Source organism: Sorex fumeus, unplaced genomic scaffold (assembly GCF_029834395.1).
Source record: "Sorex fumeus unplaced genomic scaffold, SorFum_2.1 ptg000034l, whole genome shotgun sequence".
Taxonomy (NCBI): Eukaryota; Metazoa; Chordata; class Mammalia; order Eulipotyphla; family Soricidae; genus Sorex; species Sorex fumeus.
In genome coordinates this window covers 10,429,747-10,444,897 of record NW_026606091.1, presented here as the reverse complement: position 1 = coordinate 10,444,897, position 15,151 = coordinate 10,429,747, and the positions used below count along the sequence as shown (strand labels likewise).

Below are 15,151 nucleotides of genomic sequence, written 5' to 3'. Positions count from 1 at the left end.
CATGAAGATCCTATCTTCATGACATCTTCTAAATCTGATTCCTTTCCAAATGACTCATCTTTAATTATCATCATACAGGGGTAAGTCTTCAACACATAATTGGAAAATGGATAAGATGGACACAATTCAGTCCATAACTTTTGCCTTTGTCATAGTAAAGTGAATGAAATGAAGAATATATTCCAATTACACAAAGATGTGTTAAGAGGTTAGAGGTCAAAGTATTTTTGACTATTGTTTTTTCTAATCTTGTTTTTATATCATTTTATACTTAGACTTTGCTCTTTGAGAATAATAATATGAAATCAAATGAAAATACAAGTTCTCATTTCTATTTTTTTGACAGTTTACTCTTCCGTTATTCTAGAATGCAAGTTTAACTTAGTCTATGTTACTTTATAACCTTTCAGTACTTTTTTCCTTGCTTAATTTGTCTTTACCATCCATTGATATAACTTTCACAATACACACCTATTGATGAGAATTAATGTGAGAGAGTGCATTCATATAACAAAGAACATTTTTCAGTTACTGAGAACTTCAATTATGTCATTTTTTTTTTGGAATTAAATAAATGAGGCACAGGAGAGATAACTGAGTGGAGACTAGAGTGCCTGTTTTGTGTTCAGGAGATTCAGGCTGGAGCGATAGCACAGCGGTAGGGCGTTCGCCTTACAATCGGCCATGGCCGACCCGAGTTCGATTCCTCCGCCCCTCTCGGAGAGCCCGGCAAGCTACCGAGAGTATTCGATATGCCAGACACAGTAACAACAAAGTCTCCAATGGAGACGTTACTGGGCCCGCTCGAGCAAATCGACGATCAATGGGAGGGCCTTTTACCTTTACCTTCCTGAAACTATATTTAGGCTCTTTTGCAACAAACCACGAGTAGCCTCTGAGTATCACTGGGGTGCCCCAAATTCCAGGGAAAATAATAATAAAATACAACTTAAAAATTTAATTATGGGATAATATAATACCATAATTATAATAACATAATTACAATAAATATAATTATTATGAACACATCATTTATTAGAATATGTCATAATATTATAATATCCTTTTAATAATTAATACCAATTAATATCAATATGGGCTGGAGCGATAGCACAGCGGTAGGTTGTTTGCCTTGTGCTCAGCCAGCCTGGCCAAGTCGGATTCGATTCCTCCGCCCCTCTTGGAGAGCCTGGCAAGCTACCGAGAGTATCTCGCCTGCGCGGCAAAAGCCTAGCAAGCTACCTGTGACGTGGTCAATGTGCCAAACACAGTAACAACAAGTCTCAAAATGGAGACATTACTGGACCCACTGGAGCAAATCTATGAACAATAGGAGGACAGTGTTTGAGAGTGTGTTTGAGTGAATATTAATATATGGTATATTATTGTGATATATTAACATCAATAAATTATGAATATAATTCTATTGACAATTATTATTATAAAAAGGAACAAGAAACATGAACAAGTGGTAAAGTACATGCCTTAAATTCAGGGTTTCTGAGTTCTATCTCTGGCATTGCAAACAAATAAATAAAAACACTCAAACAACTCTGAAAGTTGAATTGGATTACCTTTAATTTCTTTTTTTTTTAATTAATTTTTTTTTTATTTTTAGTGAAACACCATGAGGTACAGTTGTAGATTTACAATTTTTTTGTGCTTGGGTTTCGATTATACAATGATCAAATACCCATCCCTCCACCAGTGCCCATTTTCCACCACCATGGATAATATCCCTTCCACCCCCATCCCTCCCATCTCACCCTGCCTCTGTGGCAGGGCATGGATTACCTTTAATTTCTTAAAGAGAAAAGCATATGAAGTAATCCTTTTCTCAGTTTTATTGTATTTAATTAACTTTGATATTGTATTACCTTACAATATAAATTATTTGATACATATAAAAGTAAAAGGTAAAGGCCCTCCCGTTGATCATCGATTTGCTCGAGCGGGCCCAGTAACGTCTCCATTGGAGACTTTGTTGTTACTGTGTTTGGCATATCGAATACTTCACAGGGAGCTTGCCAGGCTCTGCCGTGCGGGCGAGATACTCTCGGTAGCTTGCCGGGCTCTCTGAGAGGGGCAGAGGAATCGAACTCGGGTCGGCCATGTTGACTGCGTGCAAGGCAAATGCCCTACCGCTGTGCTGTTGCTCCAGCCTGTGATCGATACATATAAATATTATTAAATTACTACAATGAATTCTGTTAGTATTAATCATAAATGAGGTATCATTGTGATTTTATGCCAACTTAAGAAAGATACAGAAGGATTGTTCTTTTTGTCATGAAGAAAACACTAAACATTAAATCGTACTGCTTTCAATCATGAAACTGAATGAAGGCGTAAATAAGGCATATTACATTTGTTTTCATTTTTGATTAGTGCTTATTCTCGATGCAGTATTTCTAGATACTTATACACCAAAATGATTATCTTTATTGTATCCTGTCGGTCTTATAAAAAGAAACCATGTGGGGAAAAAACTAGAAATTGACCTAAAGTAATTTTAAAATTACTTTTCCCTTAAGAACAATTTGTATGTTATTCTTCCCCTTCTTGACTGTGATTTCTTTAAAGATCAAGTTGAGTGGTGTTCATGCCCAATTCAATCAGCCTAATCAATGGTTGAATAAATAGCAATACTCCTACATTAAATTTTTTTTTAAAAAGGATCAAGTTGAAGTACTGCACATAAGTACTTAGTAGAAATATGGAAGTTCTGTTAATGAGCTGAGCAGGAAGTCTGCTTCCCCATTACAGAACAATGATGGATTTTACAAGCCTGCTCATGTGACCTACCTTGACAGGTGTTCCTCTTTTAAAGCTTTTAACTTTTAGAAGTTGTAAACATGTGGTTTTTCTTGTCTAGGACAAAGTAATCCTTCATAGAAAATGCATTACAAAATGATTTTGCATAGTCATTTAATGTTCAAGACTGCATTGCAAATCTTGGTAGACCCATTGTTTTGGTAGTAAAGATATATCTCGTTTTAGGTAATAACAGACCTTGTGGTCCATGTAAGTTATAGTAGCAACCAGATGATTAGTTACCTTATAACAGCAGTGGCCTAAAAGTTTGTACTTTATTATATCAGTTTGTAATTTCAATAGTATTACTCCTTTGTGGAGTCTCTGCGGAACCTAATGCTTAAATTGCCTTCACTGAAAACATATACTAGGAAGCAATTGAATTGAGGTGCCTCAGTCTCCATTTTGTCACTGCTAAGCACACCATTTAAAGAAATGTCATGCCTGTGTTTGATTACTCAATAGGTCTGCTAAGCATGTGTTCTGGGTATCAGTAAGAAAAAGGTTGAATTTTGATAGTTCAAAAATAAGTATCCACTGTATGGGGTGGAAGTGGGGGGTGGGGTAGGAACAGAACCTCATTGGACTATATATTGTTTTTGTTTGTTTCTTTTAATTTTACTTTTGTATTGAATCAGTGTGAGATAGACCCTTACAAAGTTGTTCATGACTAGATTTCAATCATACAGTATTCTGACATCCATCCCTCTACCAGTGTACACTTTCTAGCGCCAGTGTCCCCAGGTTTCCTCCCATCATCTCCTGTACCCCCATTCCCCGCAGCCTCCATTCTGCCTCTATGGCAGGCGCTTTTCTTTCTTTCACTGTCTCTCTCTGTTTCTGTACTGTTTTAATGTACACTTGTGTTTGTATGTACACACGTGTCCCAGAGAAGGGAAACTATCTTTTTTTATCCTTGAGGATGTAAATCTCATAATCCAGCCTCATTAATGATGAATATTTTGTGAAGCAAAACACTTTTCTAGTTTATATAATCATGCTTGATTTTGTGGTTTTGGAGAGTGATTCTGATTTTTAAAAAGAAAATACAGGCAAAGTGACCTACAGCTCTCTTTTTTTTTTCCCTTTATTTTATTTTTTTTTTAAGTTGTAGATTTACAATTTTTTGTGCTTTGGTTTCAATTATACAATGATCAGATACCCATCCCTCCACCAGTGCCCATTTTCCACCACCATGGATAATATCCCCCCACCCCCATCCCCCCATCCCCCCTGTCTCTGTGGCAGGGCAATCCCCTGTGTTCTCTCTCTCCTTTTGGGTGTTGTGGTCTGCAAAAGAGGCATTGAGTGGCAAACATGTTCAGTCCATAGTCTACTTTCGACATGCATCTCCCCTCCTGGGAGGATCCTCCAAACATCCTTTATTTGGTGCTCCCTTCTCTATCTGAACTGCCCTTTCCTCTAGGATACCCGGCTGGCCTCTAAGTTATGGAGTAATCCTCCTGGTGCTGATCTCAGCTATTCTTGGGTATTAATCTCATACTTTGTTACTTTATATCCCCCAGATGAATGCAATCTTTCTATGTCTATCCCTCTCTTTCTGACTCATTTCGCTTAGCATGATACTTTCCATATTGTACCACTTGTATGTAAATTTCATGACTTCATCTTTTCTAACAGCTACATAGTACTCCATTGTGTAGATGTACCAAAGTTTCTTTAACCAGTCATCCTACAGCTCTCTTTTGTTGCACTTAAGAGATAATGGCTTTTCGAGTAGTTTAGTTGAGTTCACTCCTGTTCAGCTCAGATTAATTTTAGATCTATCCACTGGGACTCAGTTGTACTTTAGAAACATTGTGATTGTAGCATGGTACTTGATCAAAGGCAGAGCTGCAGACCAATGGAACAGGGTGGAATATCCCTACACACAATTCCAAATGTATGACCATCTAATCTTTGATAAGGGAGCAAGAAATGTGAAGTGGAGCAAGGAAAGCCTCTTTAACAAATGGTGCTGGCAAACTGGACAACCACATGCAAAAGAATGGGCTTAGACCTCGACCTAACACTATGCACAAAAATCATATCAAAATGGAGCAAAGACCTCAACATCAGACCGGAATCAATAAGGTACATTGAAGACAAGGTCCACAAAACCCTCCACGATATTGAAATATCTGTAATAGTTATCTTCAAAGATGGCATGCCATTGACCAACCAAATGAAACAGAGATAAACAAATGAGACTATATCAAACTAAGAAGTTTCAGCACCTCAAAAGATACAGTGACCAGAATACAATCTACAGCATGGGAAAGAATATTTACCCAATACCCATCTGATAAGGGGTTGATATCAAGGATATAAAGCACTGGTTGAACTCTACAAGAAGAAAACATCCAACCCCATCAGAAAATGGGGCGAAGAAATGAACAAAAACTTTCTCAAGGAAGAAATATGAATGACCAAAAGGCACATGAAAAAATGCTCCTTGGGGGTATGGTGCCACCAGCAGGTCAATCTGTACCTGTGAGGCGAGTACATCAGCAGCATGATGGTGCCTTCAGACTTCCAGATACCCCAAAGTTGCTGCTGTGTCTTTGGCCAGACCCAAAAACTTGGGGAAAAGTTTACCAAGAAAGTAAAAAGACAAGAGTTAGTTATGTGGGAAACACATCCACAAACCACCTCTGGCTCAGCTATATAATTGGAGGCATGGCCTCTCTGGTTCCTGATTGAACTGCTTAATGGCCATGATCCCAGAAACTCAGAAACAAATCTCAAAACCCGGAGGCTTTTGGCAGAAATGCGTCCGGTCCCTGCAGTAGGTTACCGGTGCTGGGCCAACCCAGGTGGGAATAGGTTTCGTGCCTTGGCCTGTTCCCGCCAGCGGCCCAGTGGCCGCCATCCTTCAGAGGCCACTGGACAGTCAGGTTTGGGCCCCCAGTGATGAGACACACAGGGCCTCATGGGATGGAGGTGGAGCTGGTCCTGTCCTCCCCACCCCAACGAGACCCCAAGTCATTGCCCACTAACGGCCTCTCTGGCTCCTGATCAAGCTGCTTAATGGCCATGATCCCAGAGACTCAGAAACAAATCTCAAAACCCAGTGGCTTTTGGCAGAAATGCATCTGGACCCCACAGTACGTTACTGTCGCCGGGCCACCCCAGGGAGGAAAGGGTGTTGTCACTCCGCCTGCTCTCCCTTGGCGGCTCGGTGGCCGTCATCCTCCAGTGTCCATTGGACAGTCAGGCTTGGGCCCACAGTAACGAAACTTGTTGGATCTCACGGGATGGGGGAGAGCCAGGCCTGTCCTCCCCACCCCAACAAGACCCAACTCATTGCCCACGAATGGCCTCTCTGGCTCCTGATCAAGTTGCTTAAAGGCCTTGATCCCAGAGACTCAGAAACAAATCTCGAAACCCAGCAGCTTTTGGCAGAAATATGTCTGGACCCCACAGTAGGTTACTGTCGCCGGGCCACCCCAGGGGGGAAAGGGTGCTGTCCCTCCGCCGGCTCCCCCTTGGTGGCTCAGTGGCCATCATTCTCCAGAGGCCATTGGACAGTCAGGTCTAGGCCCGCAGTGATGAGACATTTTGAGCCACACGGGATGGGGGTGGAGCCCGTCCTGTCCTCCCCACCCCAATGAGACCCGAAGTAATCGCCCACAAATGGCCTCTCTGGCTCCTGATCAAGCTGCTTAACGGCCATGATCCCAGAGACTCAGAAACAAATCTCGAAACCCAGTGGCTTTTGGCAGAAATGCGTCTGGACCACACAGTAGGTTACTGTCATTGGTCCACCCTAGGGAGGAAAGGGTGCTGTCCCTCTGCCTGCTTCCCCCTAGAGGCTCGGTGGCCGTCATCCTCCAGAGGCCATTGGACAGTCAGGCTTGGGCCCGCAGTGACGAAACTTGTTAGGCCTCACGGGATGGGGGTGGAGCCAGGCCTGTCTTCCCCACCCCAATAAGACCCCAAGTCATTGCCCATGAACGGCCTCCCTGGCTCCTGATCAAGCTGCTCAACGGCCATGATCCCAGAGACCCAGGAGCAAATTTCGAAACCCAGTGGCTTTTGGCAGAAATCCCTCCATATTTAAGTGTTAAAATTTCGGAATTTCAAAATCACATGGCCCTACTGTAGCCATGTGACATCATATGTTATTCATAACCAGCAATAGAACACAAATTGTCTACTGTTGCCTTTTCAGCAGATCTGAGTGTTGGGGTAAAATCTCAAATAATAATGGTGGGTCTGGTGTCGAAATATTGAATGTGATCAAAGTAGAGAGAGAGTAATGTGGAAATCATCTGCCTCACAGGGAGTGGGAGGGTGTGGGATGGGGGTATACTGGGGTTTTGGGGGGTGGAGAATGGGCACTGGTGAAGGTACGGGTGTTTCATTGTATGACTGAGACCCGAAAGCTTTGTAACTGCTCTCACAGTGACGCAATAAATAAAATTATAAAAAATGAAAAAAAAAAGTAAGGTGGAGTTCATGCACAATTCAATCAGCTAATCAGTGGCTGAATAAATAGCAGTACTCCCACATTAAAAAAAATGCTCTTAATCACTGCTTGTCAGGGAGATGCAGATCAAAACAACAATGAGATATCATCTCACACCACAGAGACTGGAATCATCGGTGGTGGAGGGTGGGCACTGGTGGAGAGATGGGTACTCGAGCATTGAATGACTGAAACTCAAGCACAAAAATATGTAAATCTGTAGATGTACCTCACTGTGATTCACTAATAAAATTTTTTTTAAAAAGAAATATTGTTATTGAATGGTAACTATGTTCTTTTCAGAGGTTTTCTTGCAGAAAACACTTTAGTTATGCAGGGATGCTACCCCTGGATAGATCAGTAAGTTTTTAAATTTGGGAACCACAACTGTGCTTAGGGCTTACTCCTGGCTCTTAACCACCCCTCACCCCCATCACTCCTGGTGGAGCTTGGGGGACCAAATGGGATGCCAACAATCAAATCCTGGTTGGCTTCATGCAAAGCAAGTGCCATACCTGCTGCAATATCTAGCTCTCCAGTTCCGTGATGCTTACTCTTACATAACCTTTAAGATGCTCTCAGAAACATGCTTTCATTTTGCACCACTGGTGCTCAACCTGGAATTTTCACTGATATCATTTTTTAAATGCCATCCACCAACCCAACTCAAACCTGTTGACTCCGAATCTTCTCAGTCTGAGACCATCCCAGCCGCACCACAGACACAGAGATTCTGATGAATATCAATGACTAGGAATTTCTGGGCCCTGAATTGTTGTGTCTCAAAAAGTCTGGTTGCTTCTCAAAATAACAGCAACACCTGAAATTTATTAAGAAATCTAGGTTTCTGTTTCTGTTTTTTTTTTTACCCATTCCAGACTTATTGAATAAGAAAGTCTGGGGTGGGGATCCCCAGTCTGTGTTTTAACAAGTGTTCCAAGAGATTTGAATACCCACCAAAGTGAAAATCACTGTCATCAATTGTCTTGAAGTTCTCTGAATTGATTCTAAAATCCCACAAATCCTTAATTGTATAAAACTTTGAGGACACTGCATTACTTCCCATAATTCAACATTTTATTCTTCTCTAACCTCTGTTGTTGCACTTTCTATTTTAATATGCTCATTTAATTTATGTCTGTTATTTTACGCCTTCTATATTGCTTTGTGGAAGGGACAAGGTGTTAATGATAAATATTGCATGAGAAGTATTTTTCCTAATTTTTCAGAATTCCTGTTATTTGCAATGTGTTTATCATTTCATAATTAGGAATGGTGCATTTATTAACCTTATTTATGGTTAAGTTGTTAAAAAGTCTTCCTCTAGGCTCGGTTTTGACATTGCCATGGTGTCTGAGACAGGTGGATCAGGTTTAGTCTGGAGGAGAGACGTGGTCACCATCCTCTCTTGTTATCCTCATTAATGTCACTCTCAGAAAATAGCTTTTTCAGTATGGCTCGGCTAAGTCCAGCACAGCATGCACTGGTCAGGCCGGATGGGAAATGAGATCGCTCTCTGCTCAGAGTAAGGAAACTACTCTTTTGGCTCCCAAATGGTTTCCAGATACTTTTCATGGCTGAAAAGAGCAACGTAGAGAGGAAAGGGTGTACTTTGCAGACCTTGGGAGAAATGTTTGCAGCTGGGCGTTGCACAGCAGCAACACTAACTGAATGCCCTCTCCATCGTGCCGCTCACCGGTGGGGCTTGCCAGTGGCAGAGCCGCTCAGCAGGAGCGAAGAACACCACACTCAGGCGTCCATACTTGTAAACCAACTCTCTGTGGGCCCCAAACGGCAATGTGTAGGACATTGTACTACTAATCTCAAGTAAATCTTGCAGTGGTAAAGTGTTGGTGGGCCGCCTGCTGCTCATTAGAGATCCTGTCTGGCTCTTATCCTGCGGAGTGAGTGGTAGATTGCTGACACCTGTTTTCCCATCCAGCCCGAGGATGTGCAGTGTGCACCAGGAATGCTGAAAGTGCTTCCTTGTGTCCCGGTCTGTAGAGTGTGGGGTTGCTGCAGAGTGGGTGGGAGTTTGGGGCTAGAAGGGAGATGTAAAAGTCGGTGGTGAGAAACTGCTCTTCACTGCAATTCTTAGTATCACTTAGTGGCTTAGTGAGTGCCACTTAGTGACTTCTGATTCTACTCTTACTTTATTTTAATTATTTTGTTTGACTTGGGAGCCATACCCAAAGGTCCTGGAAATTACTCCTAGCTCAAGAAATAGGGGATCAGACCCCAGACCTCCTGAATGCAAAGCAGGTGCTCCAGCCCTTTGAGTATTCTTCCCAGCCCTTATGGTCTTTAGCTTCCCTGAGGTTCTGTGAAATGTATTCATCCAATAAATGAAATAACAAAAATTATCCTTGGGAATACTGAAAATATTATTCATATGACTTAAGTATATTGTTGAGACACTGAAGACATTAGAAATGGAGGGGAACTCATATAAATCTGTCATTGTGATTGAGTTACTTTAAATTGGTCCTTAAATATGCATACCAGCACCAAGTCTTCGGGTGGTTTGGACCACTTCCATGCACAATTCTGTCCATGTGTTTGTTCTTCTCATCTTTACCTACTGTAAAGTATCTTATAAAAAATGTGCAGATGGTAAAAGAGAGGACCTAATGTGCCACCATCAGTTACAGTTAGAGACTGCTCAACACAGTGCAGTGTGCTAAGTGTAAGGGTTAACAGGGGGCAATAGGCAGACCTTCTACCCCATATTTGTAGCCTACTAGGAAACAGAAAAAACACAGAAGCAACATAAGGCTGCAGCATATTTGATAAGTAAATAAATGGGACATGTTTTCAGTGGGTTTGGAGTAGATACAGTGATTAGGGTAGGTCAAGGAAGAAACAAAACTTGTTTGGAGTATTAAAGGATGATAGCTTATTGAGAGAGAGGTTGGAGTAGTGTGTCATGTTCTCTCTTTCTCTTTCTCTCTTTCTCTCTCTCTCACTCTCACTCTCTCCCTATGTTCTATGGAACAAATAGACTGCAAAATGAAAGATTTTGTTTTGCTTTGATTTAAAGTGGTGACATTTTCCATGAACTCATTGGTAAGACTTGGACAGGTCTCCTTGTGAACATTGACTCCCAGTTGTGAACTGTGGATGAATGGGGTTAGGGTTGGGTCATGGCCTTGGACCAGAGTGAAATTAACTGGCTCATAATGTGATTGAACTGATGACCTTGGCCTCATTACTACTGTGTTTTAACCAGTTGAGTCAATCGAATATTGCAGAAAGGGTAATAATCAAGGTAACTTTTATTTATATATTTATTTATTTTATGTAGAAGTACTGCTATTTATTCAGCCACTGATTAGCTGATTGCATTGGGCATGAACTCCACCTTACTATTTTTTTCATTTTTTTTATAATTTTATTTATTGAATCACCATGAGAGCAGTTACAAAGCTTTCGGGTTTAAGTCTCGGTCTTATAGTGAAACACCCGTACTTTCACCAGTGCCCATTCTCTATCACCAAAACCCCAGTATACCCCCATCCCACACCCTCCCCCTACCTGTGGGGCAGATGATTTCCACATTACTCTCTCTCTACTTTGATTACATTCAATATTTTGATACCAGACCAACTATTATTCTTTGGGTCTTTACTCCAACACTCAGATCTGCTGAAAAGGCAACAGTAGACAATTTGTTTTTTAGTGCTTATTATGAATGACATATGATGTTGCGTGGAATCAAGGTAACTTTTAAAAAGAGTTCTCTTTACTACAGTAAACAGGAATGAAATCAAAGCCAGATCCTTCTCTCAGGCAATGCCCAGGACTTTATCTCTTTATCCTTGAGTTTATATACTTGTTTCTATATCTGGTTGAAACCTGGTGGACAAAACCAAAGCAATACCATTACTCTCCTATATAAGTGTTTTACATAATGCAGTGTAGCCTTATGTTCTTCATGCAGCGTCAGTTTTTGCGGAGCAAAGTATCTTTGAGCAATTAGATGGGTCTTAATTTTGAGATGTGTGTCCCCTAAATTTCACTGACAATGCTTTTCTCTTCTTCTTTGCAGTCTGAGCAACCCAGTCCTGCCAGCTCTAGCTCCAGTTCCAGCTCCAGCTTCACACCATCCCAGACCAGGCAACAAGGTATCCGCAGCTCTCAGGCAAACTCTGAGACATTTCCTCATAAAATATCTTAATGAGTTGATGTATGGCCTATTTTCTGCTTTTTTATTATTTGAATGATAACTTGGTTTTTATGCAGTTGCATTTATTTCCCTTAGGAATGCACTTGAGTATTGTTCTGATATATGAGGCTTGGCTTGAGAAATCCCCCTTTTCCTCGTCTCTGCCATCACAGTTCTATTTTACAAAAGGATTATAGACATGGCCCTTTCCAGGGAGTTCCCAAAGGAAATACAATAGCAAAAGCTGGACTTGAGAGGCTTCGACATAAAGAAATGGGTTTTTAATCTCTCTCCTGGACATTTTTTATTTTATTTGTGTTTTTTTTTCTTTTTCTTTCTTTCTTTTTTTTTCCTTACAGAAAGTGAACATTCTCCTTTGGCCAGTGTTAATTAGCTGTATTTAAAATAATTTTTTCTCGATTAAAATTTAGTTTAAATTTAATAAAGAATTTTAACCGGCCATGTGTGTCTTCCACTTTCATGATGTATGAGAGATTTTCCACTATAGCCTTTTTTTAAAAAACAACAGACCTGAGAGTTGAAGGAATTATTTGTTTTTGAGTAGTATAATGCACGTTTTACCTTTTTGTGTTGATCGCACTGAATTCCTAATGGCTTTGTGTGTTTTGAAAAGGATTAAATTGTGTGTTTGGGCTAAAGCTAATCTTCTAGGAAAAAATTAAAGACACAGATCATTTGGCTATTCAGATTTCTTGTTCTACTGAAGCCCGCTGCAAAAGCAGAGAGGCTAGGTTTTGCAGACTGTTATATTGCAAAGAATCAGTACTTATTTTAGGAATGTCAGTGATAGCTCAGCCATTTCTATCAGATTAGACTTTAAAATGTCTAATCCAGAATGAAAGTACTTCTTCCATATTCTTAATGCCTTTACAGTCTCTTCTCCTAAGATTTAAAAGACCTATCTTGTTTTCATTGCCTTTAGAGTAAGATAATGAATATAAACTACACAAATGAGTTTTTCTATTTTTTCTCAATTCTGTCCTGTTCTAGAATAAAATGTATGCCTTTATCCCTTCCTTTCTCCTATCTAATACTGAATTCTCTCTTGAATTTTCTGGGCACCTGATTTATTACATGGTCTTATTTATGTAAATTCATGCTGATATTTTGCCAGGAATTTCTTAAAAAGTAAAATGAAATTGGTTGCAAAAAACTGTTGCAATAAGACCTTGTGTCTAATATGAAGATCAGAGATAGAACACTTTAGCATAGAATTGAAATACTTTATAATCTGAACTTGACTGAAATGCTTGCTTGACCTGGAATTGACCTTGAAATAAAAGGAACAGCTAAACCTTAATAGATCAAAAACTACCACACAAAGGCTGCATTGCCAAGAACAAGTTGCAACCACAGAGATTTATTAGCCTCAACTTTTCAATGCATGGATTAACCTAACAAAACATTCAGTTCACTAATAGATCTTTGTTTCATTTTAGGTGTAATTTTTTTAAGGGTGCAAAATACATAAAAAATATTTTCTAGAAAATAAATCTTTTATAATGACTATTTGGGGACATCTCTTATGGAAAAAACTAATGTTTGGCGGAGGCTGCATTCTAGAAGTTTGTAAATTGTCTAAGTACAAGTGATCATTGTTATTTTTAAGAAATGTTCAGCTCTGGTGAGCTTTACGTGTGTCTAATATGGCTAAGTCTGAAGTAGTATTTGATTGTGGTTCACTGTCATTACACAGGTCCTTTAAGGTCTATAATGAAAGATCTGCATTCCGATGACAATGAGGAGGAATCAGATGAGGCAGAGGAGAATGATAATGACTCTGAAATGGAAAGGCCTGTAAATAGAGGAGGCAGCCGTAGTCGCAGGTGAGTGTCTTGGAAGGCAAGCTACTCCGTGTAGTGGAATCATGCCTTCTCCCTAGATCCACTGTGGATAATCACAGCAAAGGTGACAAACGCCAGAAACGATAGCAGTAAGTGGGCATTTTCATGGGAATTTGAGGGAAATTGAATCCCTTGCCTTGCTTGCGCTCATCTCCAAAGGAAACTCTTTATTCTCCCCCACTTGTTTCCCAAGAGATTTCCCCTCCAAAAATTGTATAAGAAAGACATTAGAATTTCTTGTTTGTGAAAGCTTATGCCAGCATGGCAGGATTGACTGCTGAAATAAAGTCTGTTTATCATCAGAGGAGTTTGTAAAGACTCATTGCTGTAGGTTATCTCAGAATTTGAAGAAATGTGTTTGCGTTTGTAGTGAGAAATACATAATTGGCTTCAGTGAATTATGTGTGTGACCTAATTAAAGCTAAGATCACCTGTGTGTGTTTTCCAGCAAATAAATTCCTTTTAAGTGTGCTGACAATTAGGTTCCTTAAGTAGCTTTAATGCTTTGAGGCATAATTCCACATTATAAGATGGTAATTCATGTCACTTATAATTAATAGTCAACTTGAAATTGCCTTGAGGACTTTACTTCTTTATCATGAGTGAGGAAAACAAATATGCATTCTTACTTGACTATATTTTGAGTAGAAAAAGTATGAATCTACTTGAACTTAAAATCCAGTTGCACTTAGAAAATGTCACATTAAATCTTTATCCATTATCCATTTTATAATATATTGAATTAAATCTTTAATCATTGTCCATTACTATGCAAAAGGCCATAAAATTCTTTAAGAGAGAGCAATCTTAATCCAAACTGGACATATTATGTTCCCTAATTGGTAATTCCATAGTGGTCTTTCAGCTGATACTCTTAAGAGTCTCTGCCCTACTGAATCTCTTCAAGATTAAGGCTACATATATACATTTCTCCATCTTTTGCTTGTAAAAAAGAAGAAAATGTGGAATCATTTGTCTTTGATCATATAACATGTTCCTTTAGAAGTTTTTTTTTATCTGGGGCCAGAGAAATAGTCAATGAACTGACTGTGTACTCTGCATGCAGGAGGCCTGGGTTCAGTCTCCAACACTGCGTGGTCCCACAAGCATCACTGGGTGACCCCCAAGTACAGATCTGGAACTAGCCTCCAGGAAGTTTTTCAATCTGACACAAAGAAATAGGGCAAAATGGAGTGAGTAGCCGATTTGTAATAACCAAAATTGTCTGGCTGCTTGCAGATTTAGCTGATGAAAAGTTCATGACCCATTAGACAATTTCCTAAGTTACTGTCCTGCATAATATCTTGGTATTCTATAATCCACACGCAGCCTGACCTCCTGAATGAGTGTGGTCAGATCATACCCATCTGTGAATTGTCTAATGTGTTGCATATCATCTGCGAGGCTCTTCCCCTGCCTGACGTGAGCCGTTAGCAGAGCAGCACCAGGATAACATTTGATCTGCATTGCACTTGTGAAGTCTCAACTGTTTAATCAGTTTAAATACTCAGCTTTCCACTTCAGTCAAGAAGCATTTTAAAGCTGTGCTTCAACTGAGCACTTCATTAATGTAATTTAGTTAAGGAAAACAAGCACCCTTCGTTTTTACCGAAAGGCTGCCCCAGTATATCCTTTTCATTTCCTGTCTTTTATCTTGTCTCTCTGAATATATTACAGAAGTAGAATGTTATTGCCTATTCAGAGCAAAAGACAAATTCCTGATATCTCAAGCATTTTCTGTTTCTGAGAGTATTACAGGAGTTTACTGTCTAGCCATACAAGAGAACAACCACCAAAGGAGGGCTAGATTCTCAAGCAGAGCAGAGTGAAAATATA

The 15,151-nt window shown here is 40.0% G+C and overlaps 1 protein-coding gene across 2 annotated transcripts in view; it reads left to right on the top strand.

The window, feature by feature from the left end:
* The window catches only part of MLLT3 (MLLT3 super elongation complex subunit), a 325,185-nt gene that overhangs the window by 287,408 nt on the left and 22,626 nt on the right, over positions 1–15,151 (top strand). For both annotated transcript variants that reach the window (XM_056117039.1, XM_056117040.1), the window contains exons 6-7: positions 11,334–11,409; positions 13,168–13,297. In XM_056117039.1, coding sequence (XP_055973014.1) covers positions 11,334–11,409; positions 13,168–13,297 — 206 coding nt within the window. The remainder of the gene's footprint in view (positions 1–11,333; positions 11,410–13,167; positions 13,298–15,151) is intronic.